General features: G+C 39.9%; 1 protein-coding gene across 1 annotated transcript in view; it reads right to left on the reverse strand.

The window, feature by feature from the left end:
• The window catches only part of LOC310990926 (netrin receptor UNC5C-like), a 192,034-nt gene that overhangs the window by 19,987 nt on the left and 154,893 nt on the right, over positions 1-17,154 (reverse strand). The window contains exons 6-7 of the mRNA XM_083978488.1: positions 14,264-14,431; positions 13,937-14,101 (exon numbers count right to left, since the gene is read on the reverse strand). Coding sequence (XP_083834614.1) covers positions 13,937-14,101; positions 14,264-14,431 — 333 coding nt within the window. The remainder of the gene's footprint in view (positions 1-13,936; positions 14,102-14,263; positions 14,432-17,154) is intronic.

The raw sequence follows: 17,154 nt of genomic DNA on the forward strand, positions 1-17,154 counted from the left end.
CGGATTGAGGATAATCCTGTCATCTTTGATGGGTGCCCAGGTGCAGTGAATATGTACTTGAAATACCATTTATGGTCAAAACTCTCCTTTATTCATCTTCCACATTTTGAGATCAGTTATGATGCTGCACAATCTTGCGCTTTAAAAAAAAATTACTGTTAGTGACCAAAAGGTGATAAAAGTTAGCAGGACAGCAGGGATCATGGCAGTTGTGGATTTCATCAGTAAATACATGCTACCACACCTGAAGACTAAAATTCTCGCCTTCTCTCCCCAGTGCTTCTTAACAGTATGAATGATGAGCCAGGAAATGTGATCAATACAGAGGGAAATGCAGATTCTCTGCTCTATCACTGGAGAGTGTCATTGTCAGTAAATATTCTGAAGATTACCACAGAAGTGAGAAATGTTTCTTTTTTCTAATGTGTGTACATCAGTTCAGTGGAAGTTGTTGCTCTGCTCTCCCATCTGTAAAAGTCACATCACTCCACTGAGCTCCAGCAGTGGTAATTCTTATGAAAGAGCAGGACAGTGGCAGAGAATATAGCAATATATTTTTATGTAAGACAAAATGAATAGCATTGAAAATTTCAAACTAACTTTATACGGCTCTTTGTCATTCTTAACTTGTGTTCGACAATTTCACTATTACCTCAGACCACCATCAGACTCAGAGGACAATCTCTATAGGTTCCATTTCAAATGAAAATTTTAAACAGCCCTCCAGCTTGTGTTATATGATAATTTGTCTAGACAGCGGTAGCAAGAAGCAGAGACACCTTTCATAAAAAAACAGAACGGTACCAACTCTTAAAATTTAATAAGGCTGTTAATTATTTTACAAGGGTCCTAACATTCTTTCTCAATCCGGCTGAGACTTTAATGGTGTTTGAGTGAGAACAATGGTAGAGTTGTCATTCATGATCCATATTTTATAACAGAGGAGGGGACTGAGGAAATTTTAACTGATGGGTGATGCGGATGGGAAGAGGTATACGCTACTCAGAGGAAATGAGGAGAGGATGAGAGGGGACACGGTAGGAGCAGAGGGGAAGAAAGATGAGGGAATAATAGGAGGGAAAGCCAAAATGTGGAGAGGAATATAGAAAAGATGACACACAAGCAGATGAGGAGTGAAAAGAAAAGAATAGAGAGGAAAGAAGGAGATAGACGGATAAGGTGACAGGACAGTAGAGAAGTAAGGGTAAGAGAATAAAAGAAGCATATTAAAAAGAGAATAAGGAAGCAGGGAAGATGAGAGGAAACATGTAGGGCACAATAAATCAGGAGAGAAGAGGGAAGAAAGAGGAGAAAGGTGATAACAGCAGAGCGGAGGAAACGGGGCAAAAGCAGCAGCAGTGCACTTAAACTTCAAAGCAACAAAACAAACAAGCCTACATATTTAAAATGAAAGCGCCTGTGAAACTTTCTGGAGTAGTCTCACACTTAAAGCACTCCTCGAATAATCATGTCCTCTGTAGCTAGTAGGAGGGGATTTGTCTGCAGCTATTAGGAAGACGACAGAAAAGTATAGGAATGTTCCTTTTAATCCGGCCTTAAAGTTGAGAGGCAGATAACGGGCTTTTAGCTCCAAACAGCCCGAGTCATTTGCTAAAGGATTTGCTGTTGTCGCATCAGAACAAGTTCAGAAAGCATGAACCTGATTATGCAAGAGAGAGAATACTTTGATGAGCCACACAAACATTCATGCTCACATATGCACACATACACAGTCACAGAGTAGAGGTCACTCGTGATGCTGTTAGTTACTAATTTACCACTTGAGGGAGCTGTGAACCACTTCTAGTGTCTCTGGGGAGGTAAGCATGTCCAGGCCAAGGCATGTCCAAAGCATGTCAGCCATAATTAAATCTCAGACTGTGATGAACCAAATGGCTCTGGATGCTGTGCCCAAAGAACAGAAAAGTTGTTAAGTTTTTTGAAATGGTGTTGTCAAGCCCTTTGTGAAATTTAATTTCATTTTGAATTTCCAAATTTTTGATTTGTGCACAATCAACAACAACAAAAAAGGCATATACTGTACAATCAAAAATGAGTAGTAAATAAAAAATCAACTATTAACCTGTGGAAATATATATCTAAATGGAGCAGCATGGTGTTATTTCTACTTTGAGAAACATGTATTCTATTAGTGACATATTTCTTTATGCCATGATACAAACAAAACAAGAGCCAATGGGATTAGTTGACTAATTAGACAGAAACCTGTTTTGCTTATTTATGGTAAAAAATGTCACATATTTACTGGTTAGCGTCTAAAATGTGAGAAGTTTCTCTGTGAACTACAGTATAATGAGCATTTCTCAGGGAGTTATGATGTCTCAACCTCTGCCAGATGTCTGAAGTTGATCTCCCCAGTAGCTTCACTTTGAATGTGTGAAAATGTCACGCTCGCATAAAGAAGATTGTGGCAGAACAAACAAAACATAAATGATGTTTACCACCTCTGATCTGCATTTCACAGTTTGTGCTCTTCTCACAAACTTCTTTGACACCTGACACACTGCCAACTGTCTGTTCATCACATTTAACACAAACTTAATATCTAAGTTCTCCACCTTTTACATCTTCAAAGTTTAACCCATGCTGATTTTGTCTTTTCCTTTTGATGCTGTTAAAAAAATCGCTGTGAATTCCCTAATGCCCTAACTACACTGCTGCAAAAAGTTGCCCTGTTATCAAGGTCCTTGCTCTTGCCAAGGGGGAATAGAATTGGATAATCCTCTTAAGTACCAACTCCCTGATCTTAATTATGATCATCATCATCCTCATCTATTAAGGGAATCTTTATCTTGTTTCTGCTTTAACTTGAAGGTCTAACTTCAGAACATCATGGATTCCAGGAAGCTATATAAAATATCACTTCTAAACTTGCTTCTCTCGATCCTTTTTTTTTTTTTCCTATTGAGTGTGTTGGGACACTTTGGGAAAAGTTAACTAGGCTATGGCCTGCGTGCTGAGTTCCCAATATGTGGTTGTGTGTGTACTGCGTGTAACATGATTTATACCAGTGGGCTTAAAAATTCTTTCTTCACTATCTATCAGTTTAAATCCCATCTCTCTCAGATCCTTCTCTCCTTCCATAGCTCACACCTCTCTCTCCGACTCCCTCTGTCTCCCTGTCTCCATCTGTTTGATTTGTAGATGAAGGAAACAACATGTCCCATTAGAGCTTCTACCTGCCTGAGTAACCTACATACAACTGCAAATACCAAATGTTTTCTTTTTTCACCTTTTTTGTGAGCATATTTACTTACAAATGGTGTTTACTGTAGGTAGTAACTACAACAAAACTAAACATGGCCATTTATCTGTTATTGAATTAAAGGGCAATCACACAAAAAACACTTACAGTACTGCAAAGAGTAAGGCCCTGTAACATTGCTATATACATTGTTGAACTAATCATTTCTTGGTAAATCAGTGGCTATACAACTAAAATGGTTGTTCAATTCTTGTTATTTCTGAAACAGTACAATTTCTTGGGTCGATTGATTTCTCAGTCTCTCTTGTACCACTCACAGAGATCTTAGAAAAATGGCAGAGAATTTACAATTAGGAAGAAAAAGAAACACTAATGTACTGTAGCTTTTCTTGAGCACTCAAACCCTTTCTGGACTCTGCATGCATCTTGTTCTTTGGTTTTTTATTCCTTTGTGTTTCAATAAAAACCAAAAAGCCGCTTTGGTGGGAAACTACCTATTCTTTTATTTTGATGCTCTTTTACTTTCTGACAGCCTTACAGCATGGGCTGTCTTTTTCTGACAAGATGGTGCTGAAAAAAGGACTGAACGTGGGTGTGCACTTTTGACCAAGCCCAGATGAATGAATAATGTGTTTGGACCTCTGCGTGTATCTGAGTGTGGCCTGCGGCTTCACTGTGTGAAGCCAGAATGACAAAATCTGCAGTGATAGAATGAGGAAGGAGCACAGTCTGACTAAGTACTGATAGACACACACCTATGTTCATTTTTATCGGCACTCATGCGAGCACTGACACTCACAACGAACACATGGAAAGACGTGCACACATGGACATCCATATTAACTTTTATCCACAAGTCAACCACCTCCTGCGCTTTTCCTCCCTTGTAGCTGACAAGCAGTTTCATGTCTGGAGCACTCACCCGCGAGCCCGGATAAATTAGTGTAAGATTAAAAATATGTGCCTTTAGTGGACAGACAAGAAGGAATTGAATTAATAATAAAACTTCTGGCGGGAGAGAGACACACATTCAAACATCTTGTCCGTGATGTTTCAGGATTTTCAGGATGTTTCAGGGACTACAGGTGGAAATTAGCAAATGTTGCTACAGCCTGGCTCAAGGCATCTTCTCTTGTTTTACAAAATTAATGTTTTTGTGCATTGTCCCTGTTTTAAATAAATAAATTCCTATTCCTATAACATATAACCACAGGTTTGAACAAATGCATCAACAACCAACCCATACACATGTAAACGTGCATTATGACACAGAAAATTATCATATTGATCTATTGGGAGCCAAGGCCAATCTAAACAATTTATGGAGAACCGACAGGCCGTGCTTTGTGTGTGCGCGCGCGAGTGAGTGAGAGTGTGTGTGTGTGTGTGTGTGTGTGTGTGTCTGTAGAGACTTTGAAGAAAACCGTGAGCTTCAATGCTGACAGTATCCTTCAGTGCCTTACAGTATACCTCTTTTTATCCTCACGTGTATGAGTTTGAACACTTGTGTAAGCATGTACTCGTGGTATTTTGTCAGTCCACAATGAAGAAAAAACTACACCTTTTGAGATGTTTTTGACAGATTAAATTAAATTTTTTGATCCACGGTCGTTTTGGAAATCTTGGTGTTTGGCATTTGGCATGTATGAGGGTGGAAAATATGTTCCATTCCTGACAACCTACCATCTTTCCTCCTTTTCACAGTGCGAATTCTCTGCAATTTGTCATAGTTTTGTATAACAGGGTTACCGTACAAGAACAAGATTGAATATTGTTTATGTTGTGCCTACAGTACATATGTGATCAATGCCAAATGGTTTTCAGTTGCACAAGCAAAATTATTTTGCCAGTGTTCACTATGCATAAGCCAAATTCAGTTTGTCTGGGGCGCACAGTTTAATTGACTGAGTGAGCTGTTGGGCGTATATGTCTGTTTGTGTGTGTGTGTTTGTGTGTGAATGATGCTGCATCTCACTGTGTCAATAATAATTGACACTGCAATTGGCTCACCTTTATTTACTTAAAAAAAAAGATAAATATCCAGTTATAGTATGTGAGTGTGTGTGTGTGTGTGTTTGTGATTATGTGCGTTGTAGTATATTAACTTTTGAGGCTGAGACAATCCCAGAAATCATACACAAACACTCTCTTGCACGCTGTTGATTATACACACAGGCAAGCAGAACAGAGGCCGCAACTCAGCCTCAGTCAGCATGGATTTCTGTCTATTGATTGGCTGAGCTTTCTGTCACTCTCTGAGTCTATCCAATCTGCCATGGAGAGGATTTAAAGAAGGGGGAAACAAGGATAACTCAGCTTAGCTCGTCTCTATCTTCTCTGTGATCTGCATCCAAAGCAGAGCTGTGGACAATCACTACTTGAAACTCATTCAACTGCCTTTTTGATCTTTCTTGGCACAAACATGCAAACGCCACCCATACTGCACTCCTGGCAGACACATCTGCTCTAAGTAACTGGCACGGATGAACGGAAGGGAGAGGAAGCGAGAGAGGGAACGCAAGCAGTCATTTGTAAATGTGTCTATGCTTATCTCCTCTGAGGATGGGAGGGGAAAATGGAGGCACTAAGGCCAGAAGGTGTATTTCTGTGACTACAAACAAGTCTGTCTATGAAGTCGTCAGATCTCATGTATTGTGTAACAACCATGTAACACAGTGCAACTGTAGCCCCTGAACGAACAGACTGAAAACAATCCTTCCAATGTAACTGAGAGGGACATTACGACCTCTCTTAGTGGCTGCTGGCCACAAATATGAATCAGAAAATACTAGCACTCCCCCTCCACACAAATCTATGGCTTAGCTGTGTTTCTTCCCAACCTATTTCATCCTCTCAAGCTGAACTGATCTATAACTGACACAAACAGCTCTGTCAAGTTCTCTGAAAAAATACAACAAAACAGTAATAATTATAAACTGTTTTGTTATTTATTTATTTATTTTTTGGCTTCATGGTAAGGATTTTAGCCTTCATACAAAAAATACCCTGTGGCACTGTGCTTGCTTATGAAGCAGTGTGACCATGACAACTGACTAAGACATTCATGCGACACCTACTATAGGTGTGAATGACTCACAGACCTGGTTGTCATCTTGCATCTTGCATGGAGAGCTCCCAGACAGAGAATATGAAAATGTGGGACTGGATCCATGTTTTAGAAATCTCAGCACATCTATATAATTATTTTGCCATTTGGTATTGATCAAATATCCTATCAACTCCCTGCAGACGGAGCACGGTCATGACTGTGCAACAGAGCAGTGAAAGTCCTCCATATTACTTCTTTAACTGACAGCTGAGGGAGTGCAATCTGATTTTGGTCACACTGGATGCTAAACCAGATATGGAGGTGGTTGCTTCTGCATTTTCAATATGACTTATGGCCTTAAAGCAGAAGTGAGTGATCCGGTCGTTTTCGCTAATGCTGCGTTCCAGGCCGGCTTTTGAAATCGTAAATTACAGCTTCAAGTCACAACTTACGACTTTGTAGCGTTCCAGGCAACCCACTCGTGTTTTTCCGACCTGTTTTACCGGTGAAAGTCACTATAACGGCCACTCGTAACTTCTGACCCGTGAACTCGTACCAGATCGAACTGGTACGACTTCACGGTCGGAAAAATACGAGTTTCCTTGAACGCACCATAACAGTCCTCGTCCCTACGTCACCACATTCACGGCGTCCCTTGGCTGCACACACAGCCCTGCATGCCGTTCTCTCTCCTCATTGGATAAAAACTGTAGGATACGATAAATGTTTTCTCCTCGACTCAGAGCAGAGCAGAGTGACTGACAGACCCGTGTTTCGGTCCAAACACTCTATGTAAGTGATTGCTGTCGGAAGATATAACTATTTAAGACTTATATTAACACAAATATATCACTTACTTCTGCTTTAAAGGGACAACGAGGAGTTTGTATTTGGTTATAAAAAAAGTTGGATATTAATGTGGATGAATCTACGTTAACCACACTTGTTAATGGGTCCACTTTTGATAAATATATCGTTTTGTCTCTATCGTTATTTTGTTATTATTATTAGTGGCGGAAATGTTGGGCGAGCCGACCAGCGTTTCCTTAATTTCGGTTTCCCGGACGCTGCCCGCCGGACATGGGAATAACGCCGAATAATCGCCGTTTATGGTCGGAACTACGACACTGATCTGATCGTCTTCGAACCTCCGACTTTCATTCTTGATCAATGAAAACATTGTTGTTTGTCCAAGAATTTCACCGTGCATGCGGAGGCTCATGGGAAACGTACAGTAGTGTGAAAACACTTCGCTTTCCAAAACTCCTTGTTGTCTTTAACATACACCAATATACAGACAAGGAGATGGACGTTAGGCATGCCACATTGTAGCACTGGGTGTTTTAATCACTGAACAACTTCCCCTTATGTACCTTCAATATACAGTATGTCATACTGACACCTGCAGCTATGTAGATACTGAAGGTATAATTATTTAAAAAAACATTGAGCACTATGTAATGGAAAATAGGACAAATAAAGCCAAGGAGAATATACTCCCATAAATTGTATTGTTAAGACTAAGTCGGGAAAAAATAAAACAAAACTGCAACTGTCGTCATACTCTGGGAAAACAGGATCAGCTCTGTGAGTCTCTAAGCCACTCATGCAGCCTCCCAATGCTCATGTTACCGACTGTATTTTTGAATATTAAAACCAGAGTGACAATCTGTTAAATGAGGTATGACTGCTTCTATCTCCTCTCTTGCTCCCTCTGTATCTGTATCTGTCTGGGACCAGTCATCTCACAAAACACTCCGGGATGATGAAACTGCTTCAGCAGGCCCTAAACGAGAGTCATTAGAACACATCACAGACGCTCACAGATTGCTTTGAAGATAAAACGAGAGCTCCTGCAATAAGAGAAGTAAGGAGAGATGGTAATAATAAGTGGCCAAGGTCCTTTCCCTCTTGCACCTCTCAAAAATCCTGTCTGCCTCACAGTTTATGGTAAATCTTCTTCATTATGTCACTTTGAGGGACCAATGGTACCAGTGAGAGATGGAAAGAGGCAGAAGATGGGGGAAAGAGAAAGAGAGAGTGAAGAGAGCAGGGCATAGCAAGTGCAGCCAAATACATTTTACACCTTATTATCATCTCTCACTATTTTTATTGCTCATTAAGAAGCTTTCATACCTTTCAAAGTGCTGCTGCCCTTGTCAGGTGATCTTGCGCCTTTCTGTAAATTATTTTTTACTTCCACAAATGAAGCTTTAGTGATGGGCCATTTTGACAAATTAATCATTCATTTGGTGGAGACTTCAAAGAGAAGGGGTCAAATCAGTGACACTGATTAGAAATTTCAATCAGTTCAGCGTCCATTGTTGAAACGTACTCCATACCGAGCTCTGAGTGAACCAATACGCTTGTAAACACAAAGCAAGTGTTCAGAACTAAGGCAAATTGCCTGTTTTGGCAGCGATTCAAAGTCGACTGGCTATTTTCCACAACTGCAACAAACTCACAAACTGTGAATCAAGTGAACTAGTGCTGAATCGATTCACTGCTATCAGACAGGAAGAAAGAGAAAATCAAGTTAATTAAACGGAATCTGTCACCACTGTGATTGCATTCATTTTCAAGACATCACTCATTGATTTGGCACTGACACAGTCTGATTTATGGAGGAGTGATTGTTTTAGTAGAACTCCTATATGTACAATATAAAAACACATAAAAAACAATAATAAAACAGGAATGTGTAAGACAAGGTTTATTGCTTCTGGGCAACGCCGGCACAGTTGGTTTATTATAGCGCCTTTCTATTTGTATGATGTCATATCTTACCAAGTCTAAGTAGCAACCACTTCTTTGTTTTACACAGATTAAGAAAAAGGAAATTGTTGTAAAATAGCCTGGAATGGCAACTATAGGTAACATTACTACAGCTGTACAGTAGTAGGGAAGTTCACTTTAAACTGTGATTTCTGCTGTTATTGTTTACGACCCAAAGGATGGTAAAAGCAATATGCAGACAAAATTCATAGAAACATTCCCCTTAAATAATTTACCATGAGTATATAGGCTCTGCAAACTCTTACTTCCATCAAACAAGCAAAGGTGTAAAGGATTAATCTACCATGACTTCCTTTGTCTGAGAGCGGAATGAAAAATGATTGAAGCTACCGTTTGAAGACATTTGTTTCATCAGCACAGCAAAAAAGATCGGACATCAAGAGAACGGAGCACAAGACAAAGGCAAAACCCTCTTTTTCTCTCTCTTAAAATGACATGTAACAATAAAACACAAAGGATGAGCCAAAGGTCAATGCTCAATCAAAGAAAGAAACATAAGATGAGTGGGACAAAGGGAACATGGACGGTGAGAGAACAAAGAACATGAACTTACTTGGGATTCCCATATCACCCTTTATTTTGGACTCAGTGGTCTTCTGAAGCAATGAACCTTAGGACAGGAATAGAAGGGGATGATGGAATGGATGGAGGAAGGGAGAGGAACAAAACAGAATCAAAAAATCAGATAAAATGGGACAAACATGACAGGACACAAACAAACACAAAAAATGCACCTAGTATATATGGCTTTCTTTCTTTGTGTCTCATTTACAGTAAGTTTAGTTGTTTTAGTCAACAAATCAATGTTAAATGCTGTTTGAAAGAAAACTGGAAACTGCAAAACAGTTGGAAAAATACAAGATAATTTTAGAAACCCTGATGCCTGTAAGGCCGTTACTGCTGTGTCATGTTGAGTGGATCCACTTAGTCAGGCCAGACAGGAGGTCTATGACATAGATAAACTGCTGATGTATAATGTATAATTGAAGTGCTGGTGTATAATTAATAAAGGCAACACGGCAACATGGTGCGCTTAAAAGCTTCTTGCTAGAGCAGCTGACCGCAAAAGACACGCCGATTGGGCACCAAAGAAGAGGAAACACTGACAAGGTTAAGTGGGGTGATGTGCCAATAAAAACAAACTGCACATATGATTTCAGTGTTGCAGTCTCATACAGGTGGGCTCAGTTACATTGCCCAGGGGAATTACTCAGGAAGTTCTACTGTAATTTAGTGACTTTTCATGTTGCTGCTGATTTAATCTGATTTCTTAATTTCTTGTATTAAATGACTTGATAAATGACTGCATTTACATGTCTGCATCTAACAAACGTCATGCTGATTAATGTCTGACTCAGTTGATAATAGTACTAGGAACAGCACGCCATGACAAAGATTTGTCATGTTCTAATTATAACACAATTGTTCAAAAAGATATGAAAACATGATGGCAGTAAAATGAAGTGTGAATGATTTAGTAAGAGCCAACATTAGCGTTACGGGGAGGAAAGATGCAGTGCAGTAAATTTGAAGAAAGTGTATAAGGAAGGAGGGAGGAATCGGTGCAAGAAATGATACGACAAAGGCGGTTACAGTCTACAATAAGAAGAAACAAAAAGGACAGGAGGAGAGTTGTCAATGGACAGATGGTTTGTTCAATGTTCTGCAGTACCTGCTGATAATGCCGATCATTTTGTATAATAAATAAAACACTATAGTTACATAACAACGAATCTCTGATTACTGCAGCACACACACAAACGTGCGTGCGCACACGCGCACACACACACACACACACACACACACACACACACACACACACACACACACACACACACACACACACACACACACACACAGTAGGTAGAGAGTGAAATGTCATGTTCTCGAGAATGCGACAAAGAGGAGCTCTGAGTGAATCTGTTCCAAGAATCCTGATCGATGTGTCAAAAAATGTCAACAGGCCAAAACGAATAAAACAACACTAACAACTGTAAAAAAAAAAAAAAAAAAAAAAAAAAAAAACATAACCCCCCCCCCCCCCCCCCCCCCCCAAAAAAAAAAAACCTTAAAGACCTACAACTCTGGTCATAGTCTCACACATCCAAGGCTCACTCACTCACACATACACGCAAAAAGAGAGGAGGCACTCCATGTAGGGCAGACATGAGGTCAAATGGATTTCTACCTCTCAGGATTTAACAGGAAAACTTAAGAAAAAAGGGAGCAAGAGACCGAGAAGGAAATGAATACAGGAGGTGCTTGAGAGGGGAGGTGTTAGTGGAGAGAGAATGACAAAGAATAAAAGATTGAGAGTAGAGTGAAGTGCTTTTTGAGCACAAAGTCAATTACAGAGCATCATCTAAAACATTAACTCCCCCTCCGTGTTGACAGTGCATCATCAGTTCATTCATACTGTAAGCCCGAAATCCTAAGTTATTTTTGTTAGCAACAAGCCACAGCTATACATTTTTAAATTGTATTTATCTAGTCTTGTTAAGCAGAGCCTAGAAACATAATGGCCATAAGAAATGTAGAACCAAATATCTATATAGAGGTTTCCGTTCCTGTTTTCTCCACAAAACAACTTAACATTTTTGGGTGTCACTGATGGCAAACAACTTTAAAATATTAGTGTAACAGCTCCGTCTGGGTACCACAACCAAGGACCAAGTTTCAGTTAGTGTAAAAATCGAACTTTAAAAGCTTTCAGATCTACTCTAACTATAAAATGCTCCACATGCAGCAACACATGCACACACATATACACATGGATGGATTCCTGCTAATGCTACAGGAAACTGTAGAAACATTAGTGCTGACATACAGTGCAACCATGCGTGTGGAGTCATTTGAAGACAGAAAATCAATCAGGGGAAATGAGCCTAAATCTATACATCTCTATAGTCTCTAGGTTTTATCCCAGATTCTGAGGCTGTACCTCACAGGCCTCAGGGAATCCTTCTGATGGATCAGAGACATGGTATATAATACATTGTGTGGGGAGTGGGCAGGGCTCTGCATATACAGTAAGTTCTGTCAATAACGTGCCTACAGGAAAAGCTTTTTGAGGGATTATATAATATTATTCCATAGCTCATGACAAGGAGCATCTATTAAATCATCACTAGTATCCACTCCCCTCTGGCTACAGAGGTAAGTCCCTCACAAGAGTAAAGGCTCACTCAGCTCTAAGCTTTAAGCCCGCTGATAAAGTATATTCCCTCTGAATAGATCTCATGACAGGGTGTTAGTAAGTAATTTATTTACTTTTTATTTGATCAAGAATGAGTGCCTAAGCCAGTACAGGGAACAGTAAAACACAGAGAACACATCTATATCACTTGATCGGAAAAATACTTAATACATATCACCAATAACTGTCGCATCAAAGCTCCCACAAAAATAATATATTTGCAAATGAATCCAAGAGTTACGGATATCATATAGTACATAATAGATCTTTTGTCCAATGTGACGCATGCAGAACAACATGTCCTTGGATCAAAGGGACATAAGCAACTATTCACACTGTTTTGTTGAATTTTTATGCAGTTTTCACTCAATAACTGATCATTCTAAGACCATACTGTAAATGTAAAAAAAACCATCTTGTTTTCAAAGCACAATTCTTTGCCAATCCAGTCAATCTTAACTACAACTCTGAAGAATGGTCCTTACAGAATTAATTTCTTGAGATGAACAGACATGCTCCTCTTTGGTTATCATGTTGGGGTGGAACAAAGACTAGTCAGAATAGATGGCATCATTGCAAGTGTAATTGTGTGTGCAATTTTAAGAAGGACTGTTTTGTTTTGTTTTTTTTTGTCTTTTTACGTGTTTGTCCCCTTTGCAATGAAAGTTCCTTCTTTCTCTCACTCTCTCTATCTCTTCACATCAGATGCTTGTCTGCCAATTACCCTGAGCAAAGGAAGTAACGAGCTCTATCCCTACAAGTCAACAAATATAATTGCTGCCACCTTGGAAAAACTGCTGCTGTTATATTTGAACTATAATGACTCAGGCACAGTTTAAAAAAAAGTCTGGTGTAAGATATTCTGATGGTGGTTGGGGGTTAATAAATATTAGTTTCCTTATTAAGTAATATAAAATTATATCTTTTTACTTGAGGGATGGGCAAGAGAGAAGAAAAGGTCAGGCTGCTCATCATGGCATTCAGAAACCCTCCAATCATCCACAGAGTACACAAGGGAATGAAGTACATGTGTAAAGCAGAACAAGAGCAAATCACTGTAAAACAGAGAAAGAGGTACAGGAAGGTTCCTGGAGAAATGCATAAAACAAGAGCGACTGATGGGGAGAGCCAAGAAAAACAGATAGCAATAGGAACTGGAGATGTGATGCAAAGAGCAGGGTTTGCAGGAGTGAGATGAGGGAGGATGATGTAGAGGGGAGAGAAAACTACCTAACTTTGCTGCTACTGAACACATAACACACGCTAAACAACAGGTGAAAAAGAAGGCAAAGCAAATCTGATATTCTAACTTCTGGGGGAATGAGGAATTTATTGTTTCAAATTATTTTTAAAAAGACTGTTGTGGGGTGCCGTTTGGCGTAGTGGGTTGAGCAGGGAGCCCCATATGCAGAGGCTACAGTCCTCGCTGCAGTCGGCCCCAGCATCAGGCGACCCTTTACTGCATTTACTGCCTCCCCACTTCCTGTCCCTCTCAACTGAAGCAAAAAAGCCCCAAAATAAACTTAAAAAAAGACTGCTGTGAGATTTCTTGATATGCAGGAAAAACCAGAGTTAGAGTTTTCAGAGTTAGATATTATATAAGAAATAACTTCAACACATCAAGAGGAGATCTATGAATGCATAAGAAGAATCATTATTGTCAACTCACTTTGCATACACAGTCCGTCGGTACAGTTCTGAGACTGGAGTACAAGGCCTTCGCAGTCCTTCCCCCCGTTTTTAGGAGCTGGGTTGTTGCACTCCCTCCTCCTCCACTGGGTACACTCTGTCCCACAGGCTGACCACTTACTCCACTCTGTCCACACACCATCCACTAGAGGGAAAGGAGCCAAGGGAACGAGAGACAAGTGATGTGGAAGAACAGAGATGAGGCCAAGGATCATCAATTACCATGTAGCAAAAGCACTGTATCAAAGTCTCATTAACTAGATGTTCCTAGTATTAATATAATTAGAATAAAGAAGAATAGATTTACCAGTGCACAGTGAGGTGCAGGACAGTTTTTGGATAGCCTGTCCATCACAGGGCAGTCCTCCGTTGAGAGGGGCGGGGTTAGTGCAGCTCCTGGTTCGTTTCTGGATGCCTCGACCACAGCGGCTGCTACACACTGACCACTCCGTCCATGTCGACCAACCACCATTCACTGTGGAAACAGAGAGCAGTCAGAGCAGTTTCCCCCCTCTTTTACTGAAAGTACTTTGAAAATATGTTATATCTATTAACTTATCTGCTGGTTTATACCCATCAGAAGAACATACTGCAAGAAGTTTCTCATAACTGCCAGTTATGAGAAACTTCTTGCAGTATGTCAGTGACACTCAACTCTACTGTAGAATAACTGGCACAAACACAACGACCCCTTGCACAGCTTAACACACAAAAAGCCCCACAGAAACAATCATCACACATGTCCTCTGTGACTACTTAACTACTTTACGCTAAGATCAGCAGCAGTGAAATTTAAACTGCCTGCATGTAAAACAAATAGAGGGGATTTTGGTTTTATTGCAGAGGCCATTTTACTACACATGAAAGCAGCAGCGGTACATGAAATGGTCAATTTAGACTGCAGCCAGCAGATGCCTCTCTCCTTCCAGCTGCTCGTGACGCCAAATATGTCATGGTGAGAGGTTATCCAAAGATGAAAGAGAAACTGTCATTTGTGGACTTGAATGAGTTTATATGCAAAGAAACTGAATACTTAGAGATCACGCTTATATTTAAACCCTCATCATCCATCACAGGTTTCCACAGCCCGCTGCCAAAACATAAGTTGGGGGCTTCCAGTTTTCCTGTTACTGTCTCTCCCAAGTACTCAGGACTTCCTGTTATTGGACCTCTTGGCCCCAGATGCTGTGTTATCCTTACATAACTCCATACTCTCATACAGTCACAGTGCATTCAGCATCATGTACTGTAAGCACAACCAGTACACATTCAATATACCATAATTAATGCACTTTGACACGTTAAGACATAATGAAGCCTTTGAAGTGTTGACTGATGTTCTTAATGCAAGTGAATGAATTGTTGATGCGTATTTGTATATGCATACGTCCTTGCTGCAAAGGGCCCCTAGAGGGAGCAATGTATGCAAAGTGTTTTAAACTGAACTGAACAACAAACTGTAGCAGACATACTAATATGAATGCCTCAGTTTTGGAGTGTTAGGTCTGCAATGAAGCACTTAAATTGCTAAAGGTTCTGTTTCAGCCTTTCTGTCTCACAGAGGCATCATAGTTTATCCCAATTTATGTTTTTAATGTGTTGTTTGATTTAACTGAACCATTTCTCTTGATGGAGTGAGTATGTGTTTTACAGATGCCAGGAGGCTTGGTTGTTGAAATTTAGTGAGAACAGCTGGGTTTTCCAGCACCAAAAACCACACACGCACAGTCACACTTACCCAGCTGCAACTGCAGCATGATCATAACTCGTGAGTTTTCTTATTCTGACATTGTGTCTTAAATGGTTTTACAGAACACCGAGACTTCAGAACAGTTTCTGTCTCATACTGCTGCTACATATAAATTGTGTCACACATGAGGAATGATGATGAGCAATGGCTCCTAGACTACATGCACCTCATCTCCATCACTGATGAACAGCTGCCGTAGCTACAAGTAGCTACAAGTGAACAGTTAGGTTCACCTTTACAATCACCCACAGGATAGGTTTCCAGTAAAGTTTCAAATGTGAAATGAAGACATTTATGAAGCTTTGCTGTGCAATGCTTTTAATAGAGCATAATTTGGTATGAATACAAACAGTAGCAACATGCACAATATCATAATCCTACAAGAACACAATGATGGAGGTTTTTTGTGAACCTGTTCATAACAAGACTACTTCTATGTTGGCTTTTATCAACAACATCAAAAATAGAAACATGTCAATGTTGCTGTTCTTGGACACTGACAAAAAAGGAACCAGAGATAGATATTAGAGCTCGTGTTTCCTGATGTTTCTTATGCACTCATTGATTTCAATGGCACTTAAAACACAAATCCACTTAAGTGTTCTGTGATTATGATATATACTGTATATATAGATTTATATGATAATTAGGTCTGAATACAACTCATGGACTATGCTGACAGCTCCTTTATGATGTTGATTGTCAATTATCTATGCCTAGTAAAGAGTGTGAAAGGCGCAGAGAATAATAAACTAAGTAAACAGTTGGTCTGTCCTCGCATCAGAAGAAGGTGAATTGCAGGTGCTTTTCGTCATCATAACTCCATGCATGCTGTCCTTCCTCTGTTGGCACCAGTCATTCAGTTTTCAGTCTGGGCACCTTTGAAAAGACAATCACTTTAGCTGAAACATGGTGGACCACAGTTATCACAGACTTATTACAGATGTCAGGATTGATGCATGTGTGTCTGCTACAGTTGAGGACTGTTGTGAATGAATTTGCAATATTTAATGACAAATCCCACAGGACAATGCTCTTCTATATATTGTGTATTATGTTCAATACATTATGATAGTCATATTGTCTGCCATTGATTTTTCTGCTAACATGATTTGATGCTAACATGCTAACATGTTCATGATAAAGTCTATTTATTCTTGTCCTGTAAATGTCTTAATGTTTGGGACCAAGGCCAGCCTAAGGCATAAGCAAACTAAACAACGGTTTAGGGCCTCTGTGGCCACAAGGGGGCACCCAAGAGCACCTGAAATGCCTAACCCTAACCCTAACCCTATCTCCAATGGCAATGGGCCAATTTGCCAAAATGTTGAACTATCCCTAACCACTACGATTACTGTTACATCTAACATAGCAAGGTTATTTTTTTTATTAGGCTACATCACATCAAATAATGCCATTTACTGCCATTTTAGCACCAGACCTCTCTT

The sequence above is a fragment of the Trachurus trachurus genome (genome assembly GCF_905171665.1).
Source record: "Trachurus trachurus genome assembly, chromosome: 9".
Lineage (NCBI taxonomy): Eukaryota > Metazoa > Chordata > Actinopteri > Carangiformes > Carangidae > Trachurus > Trachurus trachurus.